Here is a 22,720-nt window from a genome sequence, read left to right on the forward strand (position 1 = left end):
TGTCAGGAAAGCATTCTATCACTGCATGCGTTTGGAGAACTGGGCCCAGGTATGAGCACATCGAGATGGGACCCACAGGCCATTTCTTTACAAAATATGTAACTAGTTTGATAGTGACAGTGGTTTCAGGTGTGCACTGAGCTACAGACTCGTCAGGAAGGACGCACTTAACATGTACTAATCATATCTCAATAAAACAGCATTTTTCAGTGTAATTAAAAATTGGGTTGGGGGCGCCTGAGGCTCAGTGGGTTAAGCCTCTGCCTTCAGCTCAGGTCATGATCCCAGGGTCCTTGGATCGAGCCCCACATCGGGCTCACGGCTCAGCGGGGAGCCTGCTTCTCCCTCTGCCTCTGCCCCTCCCTCGGCTCGTGCACATGCTCTCTCAAAAAAAATAAATAAAATCTTTGAAAAAATTGGGTTGAAAATATAGGAATGTTGACTAAACAGTCACTGGTCAAACTTCACGGACCTCTTAGTTTGCCAGCCTATAGAAACACGGCATGATTTTCAAGGTAAGGTTCGGTGGGAAAAGCATCCTTAGGACAAGGACCACTCTGCGAAGCAAAGAGACCAGAAACTCTCGTCACTTGCATTTCGCAAACCCTGGAAGCTCTGCCTGTAGAAACCGCCAGAGCCACTGGCTTCTGGGGGCCGCAAGGCCACAGGTGGGGGGCTGGCCCTCGTGGATATAGCATAGACCAACTTCAGCTGCTTCCACCAGAGCCCTGCGGCTGGGACCCCAGCTACAGGAGGGGCCCCCGAGGGGAAAGCCCCACACTGGGCGGGTGGGTGGTTCCACCCTGGGAAACGGGCCGGCATCACCTAGTGCAGGAGAAGACACCATACCCGACAACCCAACAGCCCCAACCCCAGCTATGTACTGAGGCTGGCAGCAAGCATCTGCCACGGGTTTGCGTAGCCCGTGGAGAGATTTGTAAGATTTAATACCCCTTTGCACATCAAGTTGCCACCGTGAAACTTCGTGACAAAGTTTAAATAGCATAACATTTCAGGGAGAATTCAAATCCTGATATTTTAAAATGAAGCGGCGGGAGGTGGGGGGAACCAGGTGGTGGGTATTGGAGAGGGCACGGATTGCACGGAGCACTGGGTGTGGTGCAAAAACAATGAATACTGTTATGCTCGGGGGGGGGAAAAAAAAAGAAGCTTCATAGAATGGTGGTTACGAAAGTATAAACCCTGCAGCCGTCCTACCAGGGTAGAATCTGGCCCTGCTTCTAACCAAGACAGAGAACTCTAACAAGTTCTTTAACCTCTGAAGGGCTCGCTTTCCTCATCTATAAAATGAGTATAAGCTCATAGGGGTTTCGGAGAGTCGGTACTACAATGTATCTGGAACACTGTAAGTTTATGTAAGATTTTTATTAAATAAAACTGTTGAAAATAAAAAAAAAAAAAGCCTTCCATTGTTCTCCTCATCACAACCACCAGAATAAAATATAAGCACCTACGGTGATATGATTTCCACCTTTATCCATTTTTAAAAATATTGGAGCAAACTGCTTTTTAAGAGTGAAATACACCTGGGGCGTCTGGGTGGCTCAGTCGTTAAGCCTCTGCCTTCAGCTCAGGTCCTGATCCCAGGGTCCTGGGATCGAGCCCCATATTGGGCTCTCTGCTCAGTGTGGAGCCTGCTTCTCCCTCTCCCAGTTCCCCCTGCTTGTGTTCTCTCTCTGTGTTAAACAAATAAATAACATCTTTAAAAAAAAAAGTGAAATACATCTGATCATATCTTATTCTTATTTTCCAAGACATACGACCTCTATTCGCTCCTGCCTCAGAATTAGACAAACTATATTTTTACGCTGCAAAGTTTCCACAGTTGATCACTCCATCATACTCTATCATAAAAACTATATAAATGCTGAGATTTAATTTTCGTTTCCTGTGACTCTGGGAAAATGTGTTCTTACAGATCAAAGTATCAGGAACAACAGCTGTAGCACAAAATCGATCAAACAACATGATGACGTATCTTGAAATCAGAAATTCTATTGGTTATAAAGTTCTTAATACTATGATCACAGGAGGCTTTGCCAATGTTTCCAGGGCGGCTGATGTGGGAAGAGGAAGGGGTGACCTTGACCTCAGGCACGTTCCCGGGTGGGTCAGGTTGAGAAAGGAATCCAGTGGGCATCTCAGGGCTGGAAACTGGTTGGGCTGGAGTTCAGCCATCAGTGCAGACGTGCTGTGGAAGCTGCATTTGGAAAACTGACCGCTGACTGTGTCTGCACCTCGGTGGGCCAGCCTGTCAGCGGACAGGGCAGGGTCACATCGGGAGGCTTCCCCAGCTGCATCACTTCATGCTGAGGAGGCTGGCGCAGACCCCGGGGGCTGGCCACCTACTTGGAGATGCATGTGGACCTGTGACCCCTGCTCCTTCCCCCCAGCTCACCCTCCAGCAGGACTGAGCTGCTCAGTCCTTGCTCCCTCGGGATGATGGTGAGTCGAGGAGGGGTGGCGTAGCCAACGGTCATCCAGGTGAGCCACTCTGGACCCAGCTCCGTATCCCAGGGTCCCAGGTCTGTTTGACAGGGGAGTGAGCACAACCCTGCACAATCCACTTTTCAGTTCTCCCTGGACCTGAGACTGGACGGCACTGAGCCCTCCGCAAGGTGCCCGCACCCTTACCTGCCACTGACCACACTCTTCTTCTCCAGCCCGCTGGGCAGAACCACGGTGACCGCCACCGTGCTGTTCCTCAAGTTCTCCTTCATGTGCAGCAGGTTCTGCGGAGGGCCGGGCGACACGTCCCGGGGAGGCTTCTGTTCGCTGTGCACATTCGCCGTGGCGGGCTTTCCAGGAGGAGGGGGGGCGCGAGCCTTCATCTTCCTCCTTCAACAGTGACAGCACAGAAGGACTGGATGAGACAACAGCTTCCAACTACGACCTTAACGCCATCACGCCTGAGCATCCAGTGGCTTTCTAGGACTTTCCCTCATGACAAGCCATTCTTTTAACCATTTCTCCCTCCTCAGAACAGCCTTCTGAGATATACAACCCCTTTTAAAGTCGATGCATTGGCACACTCTGCAACACTAACAGAACGGGGACAACTAAAAAAAACAGGTGAAGTGTGCTGGAAAGGAAAGGATCAGCCGAGAAATGGATTCCCCCCAGGCAGTGGCACGATCACAATCTGTACAGATCGAGGAGTGGGCTGGTGTAGCAGAGTTTGCATGGACCAGCCCTTTCTGAGCCACTGAGTGGGTTAAAAAAAAAAAAAAATCACACCAAATTAACGTGGACTCCCCCAGTGGTCTGCTTCACTCGGCTTGGCTCCCTGTCCCAGCTCTGGATCCAGGACCATGACCAGCTGCAGACCTGGAATCCACAGACCCACGATGTTGGGGTTGTTAGGACAGCATCGGGGTGCACTAAATTACCCAGAAAGCCCATCTGACCAACACCCTCCCCCAGGCCCCCCTGCACGTAGGCGGCGGCTGGGCAGCGAGGGACACGAGCAATGGGATCGTCGCCTTATTCCCAGCTATGCTTTGAGTTCTCAGTTCACTTTGCAGGAGATTTGTAAACACCTGGGAACCAGTCACCCACTAGTCACCCACTTGGTCTCCTCCAGATCATTCAGGGAGGCAAAGGACCTTACTTGATATAGGTATTTTATTTTATATACAAGTATGTCTCTGTCTTCACGTATGTGTGTATATATGCACAACAGAGACGCTTATGTGTGCATAAGGGCCTCATCTTACAGAGACCGTAGGTATTGCATAATAGCTAGTATTTACTCAGCGCCAGGGCCTCTGCTAATAATAACCTTAGGACGTTCACCTCACTCAATCGATTTGGCAGCTGAGAAAACTGCATGTCCAAGAGATCTGTAGCTCCCCTGAAGGCCCATGGTTATTGGTGTCGGAGCAGTGATGGAGAGTGGACGTGCCTGACTCCCAGGGGCCGCTCCTGCCCACTTCGCCCTCCCACCTCCTGCCACAAAGAGCTAACGAGCTTAAACTCTCCTGCAGAGCAACCTTCTTGGGGGCACTCTGGCCCAAGGTATCAGGCACGGTAATTCCATTTCTAGAAACTGGTCGCAAAGAAATAACTCCCCAATTATTTCCCTGTGGGAAGTTCAAAGGTGCTCAGTACCGCATAATTTACAATGGCAAACAAACGTAAAATAATCGAACTGCACGTCAGTAAGAGACCATTTCAATAAACTACGGTACTTCAAAACAATGTTATGCTGGTACTAGTTAAATACACTTTAAAAGTACAGGATTTGATGTACTGAAGTACTTGATTCAGATTTTTCTTTTTCTAGAAAACAAATACTATTTTAGAAAATCCCATTTTTAAGAGAATCATGCATTGTAGTCATAGATCATAGTCTAGAAAGATGCACACAAGAATCCCCAGGATACGTGTCATATCATATTTTGCTATTTTCACTTCTATGTACTTCCTAATTTTTCTATAATATCACCTATAAATGCATTACTTGTAAAATGAAAGAGGTCACTTAAAATTGAGGGGGGAATAGCAAATGGGATTCAGAGCAGGCCACGAGCTCCTGCCATTCATGTCACTGGTTAATGTAAAGACTCAGATTGGAATGACATTCCAGTCTCCTCCTCTACTGGGCTATGTAGACCTAGATTAATTCCCTTTTTTTCTTGGTGAAAACCTTACATTGGTGTCATAATCGTTATCATTTGTGCCTTCCTCTTATCCCTTACATACTTCCTTCATTTTTAACTTGCAGAAATGAAAGCGAAGTAGTCAGCATATTGCATGGGGGGGCTGTATGCTACCAATTCATCGACCCTCCCGATGACACACTGAGGAGGTACTACAGTTATTCCTGCTTCATAGGAGAGGAGCGTGGACACATCTTGGTAAGACTAGAAAACGGCAGAGCTAGCAATAAACCCAAACGATTTTCAGTGCTGCATTCTCCAGCCTGTTATGAAGAACGGATGCCACCCCATTCTGCGGATGGGGAAGTCGGAACACGGAGAAGTAGGTTACAGAGTCCTTCACTAGTCAACCCTGGGTCTAGGGCTAGATGCTCAGGTTCCCAGAAGCCCACCTGCTGTTCACATTACCTCCCAAAGGTGCTTTCGTTGTGGGAAAAGAAGTGTTTATTTTTTAACATGTTGGGGAAGTGAATACATTTGCTCAGGATGCTCTCTGTTTATTTCTGGATACTAATAAACCTGGCTTGAACTCCTGAGTCGAGCAGGAAGCAGCTCCTGATGCATTTATTCTATCGGCCAGCCCCACCACGGGAGCGGAAGCAGGAGAGAGGAAGAAGGAATCACCAGTCCCCCCAGTGTTCCCCACATGAACAATCTCCCCAGCTCCCAGCACAGCTCTCATCACGGACACCTGCACACATGCGTCCTCCTACCGTCCAGCCTCGGCCAGTGGATCCTGCTGCCTCCCAGGATGCCCTCACTCCACATGCAGGAGATGAGCCCCGACCACGGGGGCCCTGCGTCTTCTCACACCTGACTCTGCGCGGTGCACCCTGACCCCACCCCCACGCAGGACCTACAGCCCCTCAGGCTGCCGGGACATCCGGTGAAGCTTTCTGTTCAGCACAGTGTTACGTGCGTGTGTGTACACATGTGCCTGTGTGTGCATCCCTGCACAGGTGCGTGTGTGCACAGGTGCACGCATGCACACACACGTGTATGTGAACAGGCGTATCTGTGCATGTGCAGGCCCGCACGTGTGCAAGCATGCACGTGTGTTTATGCAAGCCTGTGCATGTGTGCTTGCGTGCAGGCCTGCCTGTGTGTGCACACTGAAGCTAGCCAACTCAGAAAAAACTGGAACATTTCACAAAAGGACATGAATTTCTGGCTCCGGTAAGATCCAGTAAGGCCCTAAATTCCTTCATAGCAAAAACTGGGTGTGTACCTCGTTTTGGAGTCTGTGACTCAATGCCATCACACACCTGTCTCCTGCAGGGCTGCAGCTAATACCCAAAGCAACGGCACAGCCTGAAAGTCAGGGGACTCCTTTGACCCTCCATCATAAACCTGCCCTCGCTCATCCCCCACTCGCCTGGCAATCGGTCTAACGTTCCCTGTTCCTGGAAAACCCACAATCACACCCTCTTGCCTCTCCCACGTCGTACACCCTGCCTGGTATGCTTTGCTCTCTTGAAAACACAGCTCAAAAGCACTTCTGAGATGCCTCTAGATGCTCTGGGCCTGAGGACACAAGGCTGAGAGCAGTGCCCCCTCCTGGCTGCACTCAGGAAGCACATGGGAGGCTTACCAAGCATCCTAGACCCAGAACAGACCCACGGAATGTGCATCACCCGAGAGCTGGTTATGCTATGGGATCACAACATTTCTCCAGAACAGAGCCTCCTTAGCAGCAAAATCGCACAGCATTTCCATTGCAATTTCTGTATCATTTGATGAAAGCAACGGACAGATTATAAATATATATGTTGATAAATTTGTGACATTGCATTTTTATTTTTCACAGAATAATTATTTTGAAGAGTGCACGTGAGAAATTTCCGTCCACACCAGAAATGGTGCCTGGGGTGTGGATGGAGTCAAGGCCCCACTTCAGAAGCAGTGTGGGTCCGTAAGCACAGAGGCCTCGGGGGGGAGAAAGCCGCTCTATGCCAGCCCAAGACACCGGACACACACACCCGCCCCCACTGCTGTCGACCTCCCCATGTGGGCAATCCTGGTGCCCCATGTCTTCAACTTCATTTAACATCTCTGGAAGGCAACAGATGCTTTAATTTTTTTTTAAAGATTTCATTCAATTATTTGAGAGAGAGAGAGAGAGAGAGAGCATGAGCAGGGGGAGGGGCAGAGGGAGATGGAGAGGCAGACTCCCCGCTGAGCAGGGAGTCAGAAGCAGGACTCAATCCCAGGACCCTGCATCCATGACCTGAGCTGAAATCAGACGCTTAAATGACAGAGCCCCCAGGCGCCCCAACAGCAGATGCTGTATTAAGACTGTTTATATTCTCCACATTGAGTGTGCTGCCCTTCATATCTATGGTTATTAAGGTAGGGGGGGAATGGGTAATGGGTCATGCCCACCCTAGGGGAAGAGAGCATTATGGGCTGCATCCGCTCAGGGTACCGGAGTGCTGTGGTTTCTCGAAACCACTTTTTCTCACTTGAATCTTTATAATCTAAGGGAGAGGATCTATTGCTCTCATTTTGCTGGTTGGGGAACCTGTGAGTGGGTGGTTCTGAATGAGAGCATCCCACAACTATTTGGGGATCATCTTTTTCAATGTCGCTGAGTAAGGGGAGGGAAGCAGAAGGTGATTTTGTGTCTGTTTTGTTCAAGGGAAAGGCCTGGCCATTGCTTGAAAGAGGGTCCGGTTGGGAAGCGGGCCAAGGACCTAACTAACCCATAGCCAGTGGGGATCCCAGATCACCTGTGAGAGCCAGTGTGGGAGAAACTGCTGGAAGGCGTGTGGGGAGGGGGGCGCTGGCGGCAGCAGCCAGAGCAGTGAGCATGAACAGTTCTGGAGACAAGCAGCCTGAATGAGAAGGTCAGCCTGTGTGTGTCTGTGTGTGTGTGTGTGGGGGTACACAGGCAGAGCGACCGTGGGGGGAAGACAGATGGGTCCGCAAGAGCAGGAGGAGGACCCCACGATATTTGGGGTTCCAAGTCTCTGGCTCCAGGACAAGGGTCAAAGCAGCCCAACAGAGGACACATTGTGGGAGGCGATGACCAGGTGGCTTTCAGTGACCTGGGTCTGAGATGACAGTGACATTTCCAAGCACAGGCAAGGGCGGGCAGGGGAGAGGAGCCTGGGCCTCGACTGAGGACACCTCTCTGAATGCTGTGGGGGTCCCCGCTTGGAGCCAGCCACCAACAAGCCCTCCAGCAGGATCCCGTAAGTCTGCAGGTGCCTTGTCTGCAGCAGGGAGGGGGTGGAGGGCTGAGCCAAGTCACAGTGGTCGCCATTCGGCCTGATCTTGGCCTTCTTGTAGTGTCGGCTGGCTAGTGGGTCCCAGTCTCTGATGTCATCCTGTGTGTCCCAGGTAAGCCATGAGGATCTGAGACACTGTGCATGGGTTTCTTCTTTCTGGATCTCAGTTCCTTTGGGGACATTGGGGGCTGGACTACAGGACACTTCCAATTCTAGTATACCAAATCACAGAAAAATAGGAAACCCGAACTACTGCTTTTATATTATAATTAGGATTAGGATGGCCACTAACCAAAAAAAAAGAAAAAAAAAAAGAAAGAAAGAAAGAAAGAAAAAGAAAAGAAAATAAGAAATGTTGGCAAGGATGTGGAGAAACTGGGACCCTTATACTCTGCTGGTGGAAACGCAAAGGAGCGCAACCACAATGGAAAACAGTATGGAGGTTCCTCAAAAAAATAAAATCAGATCCCCTATAATTCCTCTTCTGGGTCCAGGAACACCTTGGCAGTGGTACGGGTTTGGTTCCAGAGCACGCAAAACAGCAGCTATCACGGTAAGACCAGTCGGATGAATTCTTTGGTTTCCAGTGCATATAGAAGTACTGTTTATACTGTACTGCAGCGTCTGTGTGAGACAGCATTATGCCTAAAAATACAATGTGCACACCTTAATTTAAAAACACTGTACTGGGGCACCTGGGTGGCTCAATCCGTTAAGCGTCCTACTCTTAATTTCAGCTTAGGGCATGATCTCAGGGTCATGATACTGAGCCCCATGTCAGGCTCCCTGCTCAGCGGGGAGTCTGCTTGAGAGTCTCTCTCCCTCTCTCCCTGCCACTCTGCTGCTTGTGTTTCTCTCTCTCTCTCTCTAAAGTCTTTACAAAAATAAAAATACTTTTTGCTAAACAATGCTAGCCATCATCTGAGTTATCAGGAAGTCGTATCTTTTTGCTGGTGGAGGGTCTGCCTCGATGCTGACAGCTGCTGACTGACCAGGGTGGTGGTGGCTGAAGGATGGTGTGGCCGTGGCCGTTTCTTAAGCTAAGACAACAGTGAACTTTGCCACATCGATTGCTCTTGCTTTCCCGAATGCTTTCTCTGTAGCATGGGACGCTGTTTGGCATCTACCCACAGAACTTCTTCCGAAGTTGGAGTCCGTCCTCTCGAACTCCACCACCTCTGCTTTATCAGCTAAATTCCTGCAATATTCTAAATCCGTTGTTGTCCCTTCAACGGTCTTCACAGGATCTCCACCAGGAGCGGATTCCATCTCACGAAACCACAGTCTTTGCGTGTCCATAAGAAGCAACTCCTCCTCCACTCACGTTTCATCCTGAGCCTAGCAATTCAGTCCCATCTTCAGGCTCCACTTCCAGTTCCAGTTCTCTAGTTCTCTCACTCCTTCTACCACATCTTCGGGTACTTCCTCCAATAAATCCTAAACCTTTCAAAGTCATCCATGATGATTGGAATTCACTTCCTCCAAACTCTTGCTCATAGTGATATTTTGATCTTTTCCCATGAATCACAAATCTTCCTAATGGCATCTAGAGTGGTGAATCCTTTCCAGAAGTTTTTTAATTGACTTTGCCCACATGCACCAGAGGAATATCCATCTAGGGCAGCTACAGCCTTATGAAATGTATTTCTTTCTTTTTTTTTTTTTTAAGATTTTATTTATTTATTTGACAGAGATTGCAAGTAGGCAGAGAGGCAGGCAGAGAGAGAGGAGGAAGCAGGCTCCCTGCTGAGCAGAGAGCCCGATGTGGGGCTTGATCCCAGGACCCTGGGATCATGACCTGAGCCGAAGGCAGAGGCTTTAACCCACTGAGCCACCCAGGCGCCCCTGAAATGTATTTCTTTTTCTTTTCTTTTTCTTTTTTTAAAGATTTTATTTATTTATTTGACAGACAGAAATCACAAGTAGGCAGAGAGGCAGGCAGAGAGAGAGGAGGAAGCAGGCTCCCCGCTGAGCAGAGAGCCCGATGCGGAGCTCGATCCCAAGACCCTGGGATCATGACCTGAGCCGAAGGCAGAGGCTTTAACCCACTGAGCCACCCAGGCACCCCTGAAATGTATTTCTTAAATAATAAGACTTGAAAGACAATATTACTGCTTGATCCATGGGTTATGGAATGGATGTGTTGCAGCAGCCATGAAAACAGCATTTATCTCACTGTCCATTTCCATCAGAGCCCTTGGGAAACTGGGCACATTGTCAATGAGCAGTCATATTTTGAAAGGAACCCTTTTTCCTGCAGTAGGTCTCAGCAGCAGGGTTAAAAGATCCAGTAAAGCATGCTGTAAACAGATATGCCATCATTCAGGCTTTATGGCTTTATTTACGGAATGCAGATAGACTGGATTCAGCACAAATTTTAAGGGCCTTCAGATTTTCAGAATGGTCACTGAGGATAAGCTTCAACTTCCAGTCACCAGCTGTATTAGCCCCTAATGAGAGAATCAGCCTTTCCTTAGAAGCTAGTCACTGATTTCTCTCTAGCTATGAAGTCCTAGATGGCATCAGTCTCCAACATAAGGCTGTTGTGTCTACACTGGGACTCTGTTTAGTACCTTCCTGAATTCCCTCAGCCAGATCTGCTGCTGACTTGCTGTAGCTTCTCCATCAGCCCCGCTGCTCCACCTGGAGATGCTTCTTTCCTTGAACTTCACGAACTAACCTCTGCTAACCTCAGACTTTTCGTCTGCGGCCTCCCTCTCAGCCTTCACAGAACTAGAGAGTCAGGGCCTTGCTCTGGATAGGGCTTTGGCTTAAGGGAATGTTGCGGCTGCTTTGATCTTCAGTCCAGACCTTTAAAACTTCCTCCATATCAGCCATAAGGCTGTTTTCCTTTCTTCTCATTTACGTGTTTGCTGCAAGCGTGCTTCCAACTTCCCGCAAGAACGGTTTCTCTGTTCACAGCTTGGCTCTCCAGCTGTCACAGGGGATCTTGCTTTTGGCCTACCTTGGCTTTCAACACGCCTTCCTCACCAAGCTTAATCATTTCTAGCTTTTGATGAAAACTGAGACACGTGGGGCTCTTCCTTCACTTGAACACGCAGAGGCCATTACAGGGTTATTGACTGAGCTCGTTTCAACACTGTTTTGTCTCAGGAAATAGGGACGCCCAAGGACAGGGAGACGGAAGAGGAACGGTGGTCTGTGAAGCAGTCAGAACACACACAACACTGGTCAGTGAAGGTCACCGTCTTCGATGGTCATGGTTTGTGGCGCCCCAAAACAACAATGGCAACATTGAAGATCGATGATCATAGATCACCCGGACAAATATAATTATAATGAGAAAGTTTAAAATAATGTGAGAATTGCCAAGACATGACACAGAGACACAAAGTGAGCAGATGGGGTCGGAAAAAATGACACCGGTAGACCTTCTCGATGCAGGGTTGCCACACATCTAACAGTGATAAAAAATGCAGTATCGTTCACTGCAACAAAGCCAAGCACAATAAAAGAACGTAGGTCTGCATGTACCCAAAAGAACTGAAAGCAGAGACTTGAAAAGGTCCCCCCAGGTTCATGGCAGCATTACTCACAATACTCAAAATGTGGAAGCTACCCAAGCACCCATTACCAATGAATAAGCAAAGCATTCTGGAATATTCTCCAGCCTTAAAAAGGAAACAAATTCTGAAGCATGCTACAACACAGAGGAACCCAAGGACATTATACTAAGTGAATAAGCCAGGACAAAAAGACAAATACTGTGTGATTCCCCCTTTTTGAGGTTCCTACAGCCATCAGACTCAGCAAAACCAACAGTAGAATGGAGGGAACCAGGGGTTGGGGGAGGGCTGGATGGAGAAGTTTTGTGTAACGATTTAACAGTTTTGGTTGACCAGAGTTTCAGTTTTGCAAGATGAAGAGTTTGGGCGATTGGCTGCACGGCAAAGTGAATGTTCGGAACGCTACTGACCACACACTGAGAAATGGTTAGCACAGTCAATTCCATCCTATGTGTGTTTCATCACAACTGAATCACAGTAATTTCAACCTAATAAAATTAGATGTTCATCCTGGTAGTTGTAGAATGTAAGGCAGACTTACTGCCAGGGCTGTCTTCTGTCCCTCAGTGGGCTCCTTCCTAGGGATCCCCCACCCCAGATCCCCAGCATGGAAGAAATTTCTTGCTGAGCACAGTGGGGGAAGAGATGGTGGATGTACCACCTGCCAAGGGTGGAGGGAGGCTGAGGGCCCCTTAGAGCAAAGGGGGTGGGTGAGGCTGGAGCCCCAGGGGAGGGACCCCTTTGGGAGCAGGTCCAGAGGGTGGACGCAGGTTGGCAGACTAAGCTCCACTGTGCATGAGGGGACAGTGATGGGGGCTCCTCTGCCTCCCTCTGGAATCCTCCTCCACCCAAGGAGCACCCAGAATACCTGAATTCTGGCTTGTCTTTTCAAGGATGTAACTATGTGTCAGTTCGAGAGCAGAAGCTGCCCAGGTGGACAGACACCCCAAGCTCCTCTGAAAGTGAGCACTGTCTCCATGTAACACGGTCACAGTGTCATGGGCTCCCTCCACCTGGGAAGGGCTGTTGCTGTTCCCACGGGCCCAATCAGCTTCACTTGTCCTCAAACGTCACCACACTGCCAAGCCGGTGACTCCCTTTGGGAAGGTCTGTGCCGGTGCCATGAAGTCGGGACCTATCCGACCCTATGGAGCACGTGGGCAATAAAAAAGGCAAGGCCCCTCCTGGGCATGCCCCAGGCCGGTGACCCAGCAGCTGGCGACCCTGCCTTCCTTCTCTACACTGTCAAGGACAAGCAGGGCTGGTCCCACATACCTCAGGGACTGAGTCACTGAGCAAGCAGCATCCCCCTCCTGGCCGCCCTGTGCTCCCTCCAGGTATGAGACTGGGTGTGCCCCAGCAGAAACTATAAAACAACATAATATATACAAAAACATCTATGGGATCTCAAAGGTCATCAGTAAGAACACCGACGGTTTTTGCTTCAAACCACCCCATATTTCCTGTCTAAATTTCAGGGCTGTACTTGCTAGCTCCTGCATCAGCTGGGACGCCGCCAGATGACATTTTCTTTCCAGAGCTTGTCCACAAGCAACAGAACACGGAGATCTGCTCCCTCAACGCGAGGCCATCCAGGAGGCCGTGGGCTGCTCGTCTGGCACCACCTGGGCCCAGTGAGTGCAAATTCCAGGGCGGGAACCCAGGCAGCTGCATTAAAACCCAACTCCACGGGAACCCGGCCAAGCTGGGGGAGCCCGGGGCAGGCAGGGCCTGGAGCCTGCAAAGGGAAAGTCCCCACAGCTCTAACGTCCCTGGAGCAAAGTCCAAAGGGCTCTCTGCTTTATGTGTGGTGTTTCTTTTTTTTTTTTTTCTCCCCTCATGCCTCCAACAGTTTCTCAGTGTCCACGACCAGCGGACACTGAAGTTAGTGGTCATGCTGGTGCCGGCTCATCCACCTGCCAAGCCTGCATGATTGATGCCCATTTACCATCCGGCTGCCCTGGCAGGAAGCAGGACGAACAGTATCTGCCTAAAGGGAATTTCAAAGAGAAAGCTGGCACACCCCACTCCTCCCTCTTTGGATCCACCGAGAAGCAAAAGCTCTGGCTAACTGGGTCTGTTTTTGCCACGGGCAGAAGGGAGTTACCGCTCTCTCCCCAAGATTCTTCCAGAGCAGGAAGTTTGCCTCCTCCTAAAAGATTCTGAGTTAGAAACCAGCCGCCTTGGTTCTCAGAGTCACTTCGCTGCCCCTGTCAGCCTGGTCTCTCCTGCCGGCAGCTGGACAAGGCCTCCGCCTCCTCCCACAGAGGGAGCAACCTGGAGGCGGGTAGGGAGCCCTAGAGGAGTCAATGCAGGCTCCAGACTTCCCGAACCTGACTCTGCATTTGTCACGGTTGGTGATTCCTGGGTGCAGTAGTGGTTGAGAAGAAACATCAGAGAAAGGGGTACAACAGGACTTTGTTCCCAACAGGTACAAAGTTCCCAACAGGACTTTGCTAATGTTGCCCTGGAACATTATTTTTGCACACTTATGTAACTTGTCCCACGGGGCCGCCTGTAACTTCCCCACGGGGAAGTCTCTGCCTTCAGCTCAGTTCATGATCTCAGGGTCCTGGGATCGAGTCCCGCATCGGGCTCCCTGCTCAGCGGGGAGCCTGCTTCTCCTTCTCCCTCTGCTCATGTGAGCTCTCTCTCATATAAATAAATAAAGTAAAACAAAAAACAAAAACAAAAACAAAAACAAAACCAAAAAACCCCAAACCATAAACGTGTCCTGGGACCCTGTACCAAGTGCGTCTGAGAAGATCGTGCTGCATGAAACCAACATGGTCGACCCCATCACATCAGGACCATTCCAAGACCGACGGTACCAGATAGAAGTCGCCCTCCACAAGCTCACAGTCTCCAGGGCAGGCCGATACGACCCGGCGACGGTGCAGGTAAGGACAGAAAGGACGAAGGACAGGCCGTGCCACTCAGGGATGATAAAGGACTCCGGACTTAGGCTGGTTCGGGAAGTCACCTGCCAGCCATGATAAGAGAAGTCGGTTGGAGGTGGCATGCGCAGGGGTGGCGTGAGGCTGCTCCCAGCAAGGACGTGAGAGGGAGGCAGGGAGCTGAGTGTGGACTGGATTGCGGAGACCCTGGTGCCTGTCCCCAAAGGGCTCTGAGCACAGCAGCGCCTGCTCCCGGGGAGCATGCGCCCACGGAGGAGCGCGCATGCCCTCACATACACCCACTCCAACAGCTCTGGGAGGCAAGCTCAGAAGCCATAGCAATTCAAAGCCGCGGACCGTCAGATCCAAAGGAGAAGCGCGCGGTGGCTGGAGCAACAGGAGAGGGACTGGGTTAGAAAGAGTCAGCAGAAAGCTCTACATTAGCAGGACGGAGGGGAATGAGAGCTCGTTCTAGAACAGTGAGTGCTCCAGCTGGGGGAGGATGGAGGGGTCTGGTATGGGAAGCTAGAGAGGAAGGAGCCTGGCTGAGAGGGCCGGCCCTTCCCGTGGAGAGCCCCGGAAGGTGAGGTGCTCAGACGGGTGCACCGGGGCCCGGCAGCCCGGCAGGTATGGCAGGACGACAGGTATGTGGGCAGCTGTAACCCCCGTCCACTCAGCAACCTCGACTAGAGTCTGGGGGTGGACAGTGCCCATTTTGCCCAGTGGTTTCCGTGGCCCAAGCTGGTAGAAATGGGGACGAGCGCTCCAAGTGGAGCAGATGGTGGGAGGGGCGTGGACGTGAGCTTTCCCAGGGTCGCGGGGTCCCGGCAGCCCCCTACTCACTTGGCTGGGACTCCAGTCAGTACACCGTGAGGATGACATGACAGGTGGCCATTCGGCTGCTTCTGCAGTGCTTCTGCCCTGCCTTCTAGCAGAAACAGTCACATTTCATGACTCATGGTGCTGGTTTCAGAGCCGCCCGCTTGGGTACTCAGCCGGCTAGGAGGTTCTGGCTGCGTAAGCCATGGCTTTCCCCACCCGAGGCACTGAAGGCATAGCGTGGGGCTCACAGACACTCTGGGGCTCTGCCCGTGAGGCTTGAGCTTGAGTTTCCGTGTAGACTGAACCTGGTAACAGAAATAAGGTGACTGGCTCAGGACCTGGCAGGGAGTAGGTGCTCAGAACAGCTCTCCTGTCTTTACATACTCTCTTGTGCCCAAAGAGGGCATCCGACCCAGGGAGAAATCTCAAACAGACTTAGGGCAGTGTGAAGTTCATTTATAACAAAAAGGAGCACCTGCGCAGCATGGACACTTCGTCAAGTCACAATGTGTTTGAGTGTGCCTGTTTAGTTTTTTAAAACAGTGTTCTAAGATAATTATAGAATTCTTAAGTGAAATTTTTGTGCAAGAAACCTCATCTTTAAAACACATTATTCTTTAAAGCAGAGTTCACGAATCCCTAAAGATCTACAAATGGCGTTGTTGGCAGCCTAAAGGGTGAAAGATTTTTTTTTTTTTTTTTTTTTTTTTGACAGAGAGATCACAAGCAGGCAGAGAGGCAGGCAGAGAGAGAGGAGGAAGCAGGCTCCCCGAGAGAGCAGAGAGCCCGATGCGGGGCTCGATCCCAGGACTCCGAGATCATGACCTGAGCCGAAGGCAGCGGCTTAACCCACTGAGCCACCCAGGTGCCCCTAAAGGGTGAAAGATTTTTTTTAACCTGCAATCATATGTCTGTGTATGTGTGTATTTTTTTTTTTTTAATTAGGAGCTTCCCGCATGGGGTCATCTGCGTTGTACTCATTGCCACACTGTTCAGTACCAGTGCTGGGTGGGGTTGGGACCACGCCTGCAGCAGAGACTGAATAATGTCCTCTGCACTGTGAGGGTCAAGGGATCCATGGTGGTCCAAATCCAGAGGTCCTGCACTGCTCCAGAACTGACCACGTTTGTTCTCTGTTGCCCAAAATTGTGATGAAAAGGTCCTGCCTTGTTAATTAGACATGTGGTGTTAAAAAGGCAATGGCAAATATTTGATTTAACTACTTTTCAGTATCGAGTTCACATGCATTATCGAACAGGTCCATCAAATTAATGGCATCTTGTTATCTGCATTAAAAAGCCACCATAGGGGCGCCTGGGTGGCTCAGTTGGTGGAGTGTCTGACTCTTGATTTGGTCGTGATATCAGGATCATGAGACTGAGCCCCACGCTGGGCTCCACGCTCAGCGCAGAGTCTGCTTTGGATTCTCTTTCCCTGTCCCTCTGCCTCTCCTGCTCTGTGCTCTCTCTCTCAAATAAATAAATAAATCTTAAGGGAAAAAAAAAGCAACCACAGTGCAGATGGCATTGATGTAAATGATGGTCATTATCTTAAAGTCAAAAAATTAATGTGCACAGGAAGAAACTGACCTACAAAGATTTAACTTTTTACATATCAGATTGAATGCTGGTGATCAGTCAAGTGTCAGTGCCACAGAAAAGGAGTGGAAGGTGGTGACTCAGAGTGAGGGCCACAGGGCTACATGTCAGGCAGCCTTGGATCAAAGCCTGGCTCTGCCGTTCACTGACTGTGTGCTCTCAGCAACTGATGGAGCCCTGTGCCTCAGTTTCCTTATCTGGAAAATAGGAAATAACCTTGTAGGATTGCCATGATGATCCAATGTAATGATGTTTATGAGCACAGACACTGGCTAGTACTCAAGTTCATAGTAAGTATCAGCGACTAACAACTTTATTAATGGGACTTGTGCTTTATTTGTACAATGTGTAACTTGTTTGTGTATGTGTGTGTGTAATTTGTACAATCTGTTTTCATTTTACAGTTGTAAAAGGAGCATACTTACCTAGCTTCATGCCTGTAGGTATTTAAGAAAACTAAATAATTGAATAAAAGACATCACAATCATTGTTTTGGGAGTATCACAAGACTTTCTTACCCTGTATGCAAATATAAACTCAAAATGGATTAAAGACCTAAATGTGAAACCTGAAACCATAAACCCACTAAAAGAAAACACAGGCACTAATCTTTTGGACATCAGCCTTAGGAATATTTTTCTGGATATGGCTCCTCAGGCAAGGGAAATAAAAGCAAAAATAAACTATTGGGACTTCATCACAATAAAATGCTCTTCTGCAGCAAAGGAAACAGTCAAAAAATGAAAGGCAACCTACAGAATGGAAGAAGAAATTTGCAAATGATAGTCCAATAAGGGGCTCATATCCAAAATATATACAGATTTTACACAACTCAATGCCAAAAAAACAATCCCATCAAAAATTGGGCAGAAGACCTGAACACATCTTATTCCAAAGAAGACACCCAGAGGGCCAACAGACACATAAAGATGCTCAATGTCACGCGTCACCAGGGAAATGCAGATCAAAACCACAACGAGATACCAACTCGCACATGTCAGAATGGCTGAAATCATGAAGAAAAGAAAACAGGTGTTGGTGAGGCTGCGGAGAGAAAGGAACCTTCGTGCACTGTTGGTGCGAATGCAAACTGGTGCAGCCACTCTGGAAAATAGTATGGAGGTTTGTCAAAAAATTAAAAAGAGAAATATTTTTAGTGCCATCTAGTAGGCACTAGGTGGCAAATATGGTGTCCATTTCAAGTTGGCTGATGTGTATGGGCATTCCAGTTGAAAGTGGATTACAACTGGCTAGACTGCACACACTTATGCTCTCACACTCAGGTGTCCATGAGGCCTGTCCAGTACATGTAGTATGAGCCCTTCATCCCCTTGGCCTAGCCCTACTAACCCAGTGGCAGCCAGTGCCTTCGCCATGATGCTGGGGCCCTTCATTTTCAGCACAGTCTTCTTACATAAGAAGGAGAAGGAGCAGTATCACTGAGGGGGTAGAGCCCTGTGACTCCTCAGAACACACACATGGTGGTTATGTAGGCTTGGGTCTACCTCTTATGGAGGTTGTTTTTGGTTTCCTTCCTTCCTTCCTTCCATCATGCCATGGGACAGTGGCACGACCTTACCTCAGTGGGAGACACAGCATTGAGTACCAAGGGACTGGGGGTTGGGGAATGATTTTTATGTGTTTTTTTCCCCACCTAATGCTATGTGGTATTTTTCATATGTGGTCACTCTCCTTTCTAAGATAGACACTGCCCTCCAACTTAAAAAAAAAAAAAAAAAAAAACTGCCATAGTGCTAGCTAGTAATTCCACCACTGGGTGCTTACTCGAAGAAAACGAATGCACTGATTTGAAAAGATCTCTGCACCCCTATGTTTACTGCAGCATTATCTACAATAACCAAGATATAGAAACAATCCCAGGATCCACTGATAGACGAATAGATAAAGAAGCTGTGGAAAGTACAATGACTGTGAATGTACAATGACTCAGCCATAAAAAAGAGTAAGATCTTGCCAATTTCAATGGAATGGATAGATCTAGAGGGTATCAGATGATTTAATTTATATGTGCATCTAAAGCAACAAGAGAAATGAACAAAGAAAAACAGAAACAGACACACACACACCGAGAACACAGTGGTGGTGTTTAGAGGGGAGGCAGGGAAGGGATGGGCGGAATAGGTAAAGTGGAGTAAGAAGTACAAACTTCCAGTTATAAAATGAATAAGTTAGAGGGATGGCAAGTAGAGCATAGGGAAGGCAGTCACACTGTGGTGAACACTGGAGTGATGTATACAATTGTCTAATCACTATGTTGTAAAATGAAACTACTATAATATCGTGTGTCAACTATATGTCAATAAAAAATTAAAATAAAATATTTAAAAATAAAAATGGGTCCCTACACTATCAGTTCTGAGACAGGCAGGCAGACTGAGTCCCAGGATTTATCAGGGGTTTTCTGCTCATCCCCACTATCTTAGATCATCTCCAACTGGACAGGCTGAATAGGAGGGGCCAGGCAGGCCAGGCAGGATGGCCATCATCCCACCGATGGCCATGAGTGACCAGGCCACTTCTGGTTTTTTGAGTTTCAAAATCTGATCGTGTGCATGGAGAGAAGGCCCTTCCTGTCCTAGCACCTTCTAAGGAAGGGGTGTGTGGTGCCTGGCCTGCACAAGCCTTCTCTCCACTCCCTGAATCCTACCCTGGCTGCTCATCTGACCTCAGACTGGGCGGGTCATGTCTATCTTTGAGAAGAGAGTAATATTTTAAAGAAGAGGATCACCTGGTCCTTGAGTCACCCTCACAGTGACAGCTGAGATTCCAAGAACATTCTAGAGCCTTCTGGGACACATGTGAGTGATGGAGGCACAGCTCTGACCAGACCTCGGAGCTCCTCTCAGAACTCATGGAGAGAAGCAGGATTCTCTCTCTCCCCTCCCATCCTCTGCAGAGAGACACTGGCATCACCTATGTGACCAACCACATGACACGGTGCCCATCAGGCCCCTGGCACAGCTCTTCCAGAGTCAGCCCCTCCCCCTGTGATTCCCTGTCTACCCTGTCCACTCAGAAACCACACCCTGAGACTTGGATTTCAGAGTGGGGCCTACAGGTCACCCTATACTTCAGGGTCACGCTCCCTGAGAGTCTTCAATAGGGTTGGTATGACCAAGGAAATTAACCGGTTTTCTTTTGTAAATGTGTTTTATCTAGTGGGTAGAGTTTCCCTTCTGCAAGAAATTCAATGAAAGTTGAAGCATATCAAGTGCTTGGTAGATGAAGTCCAGGCAAAGGTGGGCCTTCTTTTGGCACCAACAACGTCCTTCCATTGATCTTTCCAGGGACAATAAAACCCCAGAACAAAGTGGAAGAAAGACATCGATCCCAACAGCAGAGGCCAGGAATAAACTAATTTGATTGTTTGAAATGAGGGGGAAAGTACCGTGGAGGCAAACGGGGTGGGAAAGTGGTCTTCCAAACTATTCTCAATAATCTAGCAACAGCACCATGTGTCCTCCCTTTCCACTCAGGCCAGGAACAAGGGACAGGGAGGGACGCTGCTACCAAAGGGACTCACCTTTCAACTGGAACTCAGAAAGAGCTATTTCAGAGGGCTCTGGAGTGGCTTAGATGGAATCCCCATTAGAAGCAGGATGTCACTCATTAGGACAAAATCCCCTCATCCCCACCTGACATCCACAGGCTTTGTCCCACTGCTCACCCTAGCTTCCTGCCGAGAGATTCTGCATTGCTGCTCACTCTACATCAAGTCCCTTCAGCACTTTGCTTTGTATTTGTAATAAAGTACAGCACCTTGGCATGGCCTCAAAGGCCCAAGACTTCCCACCTTGACTCCCCACCAGCCTCAGCTCTGCCACCTGCCATGTCCCAACCTCACTTCCTCCTCCATACCTGGAATAAGCAAGCTCTCCTTTGTTGAGGACTTGCACATGCTGCTCCTCCTGCTGGGATGATCTTCCCTCTCCTTGGCTCCTTTCCACCCGCCATGACCCAAACTGAGAAGTGCACTCCCTGAAAGGCCATCCCCCAATTCCTAATGAGGCCCTGTCATTCTCCTGCAGGGACTTGGTCCCTTCTCTAGTGCTTCTGATCTGCACTCACAGGTCTTTGCTGAGCTGTTTAGAACGAGCCACAACTCTAGACTCCCACTCCAAGGGAACAGGGGTCAAGACAGACAGAGTCACTCAGCAACTATTTGCTGTATGAGTGAGTGAGTTCTCAATGCTGGGATTCAGCTCCTATGCCACTAACCAAGTTTGCTATGAACGAAGCCAAGGGGAATGTCCAGATGCCCAAAGGACAGCAGATAGTGCTGAAGGTACCCAGGGATTATTAGGGAGCCTCCAAACACACAATGGCCAGGAACCAGCTCTCACAGCTCTAAGGAGCTGTGGTTCTTAGCTCCCAGTTTCAGAACACTTATGAGCCAGCCAAGCCTTCTGTGTGTGCCTGCTTCTCCCAGCAGCTTCACATGGCAGGTAGAGCTTCCCCATCTTAAGTATGGGGTGACTGAGGATGGCACAGGGTGAGTAACTTCCCCATGGCTGGAAAGACTGGAATGCCTGCTAAATCTCAGAATCCACTCAGGCTGTAATGTGCCCCTGCCCCTCAGTTATTTTCTGAAAGCAAACCCCCAGGGGTATCTGGCAGGTTGATGTTGAGCTGTCTAAATGTTGTGCCCTGTGCTAGAACATTGGTGTCCTGCGGGGGTAGCCATAATGAGAGGGGTAGGTCAGAAAGCGGCCCTTCGGTGAAGCTTCTGGCACAATCACAGACAAAAGCCATCTGCTGCAATGTGGGGTCTGGACAAGCCTTGTTTCAAAGCACAGTTAGAGCCTCGTCTTATTTCTAGGTAGAGTTAGAGTCCCCAAGAATTTCATTTGAGGCTCTAGTTTTCTTATAGATTCCATGGATCACAGGGACCATGTTCAGCACCCTCATGGAACAGAGGAAGGGGCAGAGTCAAAGGGAAAGGGAAGGACCTGTCCATGGATGATGTCCGGAGCTAGGACAGCCCCTGAGTCAGCCCTCAGGGTTCTCACTCAATACCTTGAGGGTTGGGGACTCCTTAGAGGATCCAATGAAGGCTACTTGTCCTCTCTCCAGGCAAGATGAACCTTCACATGCACGCAAGCTCCACAGACCACCGTGAGTGATTGGGGACCCTGGGTTAGAACCCGCATAATACTTTCTCTCAGAGTCGAGCACCTCTAAGAGGGCAACATTCTAAGGCGACAATCCCTTCTAATAAAGGACAAATGAGGCACATCCCCCAGATGCATTATTCTACCCCCTCTGCCTTTACCAACAAAACCCAATACAAGAGGAACATTCACCAGGGGTGCGGATGAGTGACATGGGCTGAAAGACATGTATGTATGAAAGTCTCAAGTGAAGAGGCCATTCTAAGTTGCAGCTTACAGATGAGGACAGTAACGCCACACTGTTCTAGTAAAATCAGGAACGGTGGCTATCCCCAGGAAAAGGCCGTATTTTGGGGCAATGCGGACACCATATTTCAGAATTCTGCCCCAGAACATAGTTCTACAGCTGTAAGCCATCTACCAGTCCCCGTGACACGCTCTGCAGTCAGGAAGACATAAGTTCAGATCTAGTAAAGATACCCCCAAGCCGTGTGAGCTCCAACAAGTGACTTCATGTGCGCAGCTTCTTGGCACTTGTAAGCCTCAGTTTCCCCTAGAGCTGACCAAAGAGCACTTTCAACCTTCATCTGACATGGTTAACACAAGGATTAAATGTTTCTCATGCTGCAGTGCTGTGGAGGCCGTACTCAAGGACTGGTAGCTGCTACAAATAATTTAATTACTATTAACAGGTTTATTGTTGGGGACAAAAACCCCAAAAAGCCAGCCTCCTGTCTCCATGAGGGCAGCCTGGAAGCTAACTCCTCAAGGTGCCCCCAAAAGGCTCATTTGTACAACAAATGCATTCAAAATCAACAGAGAAACCCTACTC

The 22,720-nt window shown here is 49.1% G+C and overlaps 1 protein-coding gene across 4 annotated transcripts in view; it reads right to left on the minus strand.

Annotated features, from left to right (window-relative positions):
• Positions 1-22,720, minus strand: part of COBL (cordon-bleu WH2 repeat protein) — a 270,471-nt gene that overhangs the window by 168,406 nt on the left and 79,345 nt on the right. For 3 of the 4 annotated variants that reach the window (XM_047694205.1, XM_047694203.1, XM_047694204.1), the window contains exon 2: positions 2,656-2,859. In XM_047694205.1, coding sequence (XP_047550161.1) covers positions 2,656-2,859 — 204 coding nt within the window. Of the gene's footprint in view, positions 1-2,655; positions 2,860-12,307; positions 12,331-22,720 lie in introns of those variants that run through there. The other variant, XM_047694207.1, reaches the window with a different exon arrangement.

This window comes from Lutra lutra, chromosome 11, assembly GCF_902655055.1.
Source record: "Lutra lutra chromosome 11, mLutLut1.2, whole genome shotgun sequence".
NCBI classification, from domain to species: Eukaryota; Metazoa; Chordata; class Mammalia; order Carnivora; family Mustelidae; genus Lutra; species Lutra lutra.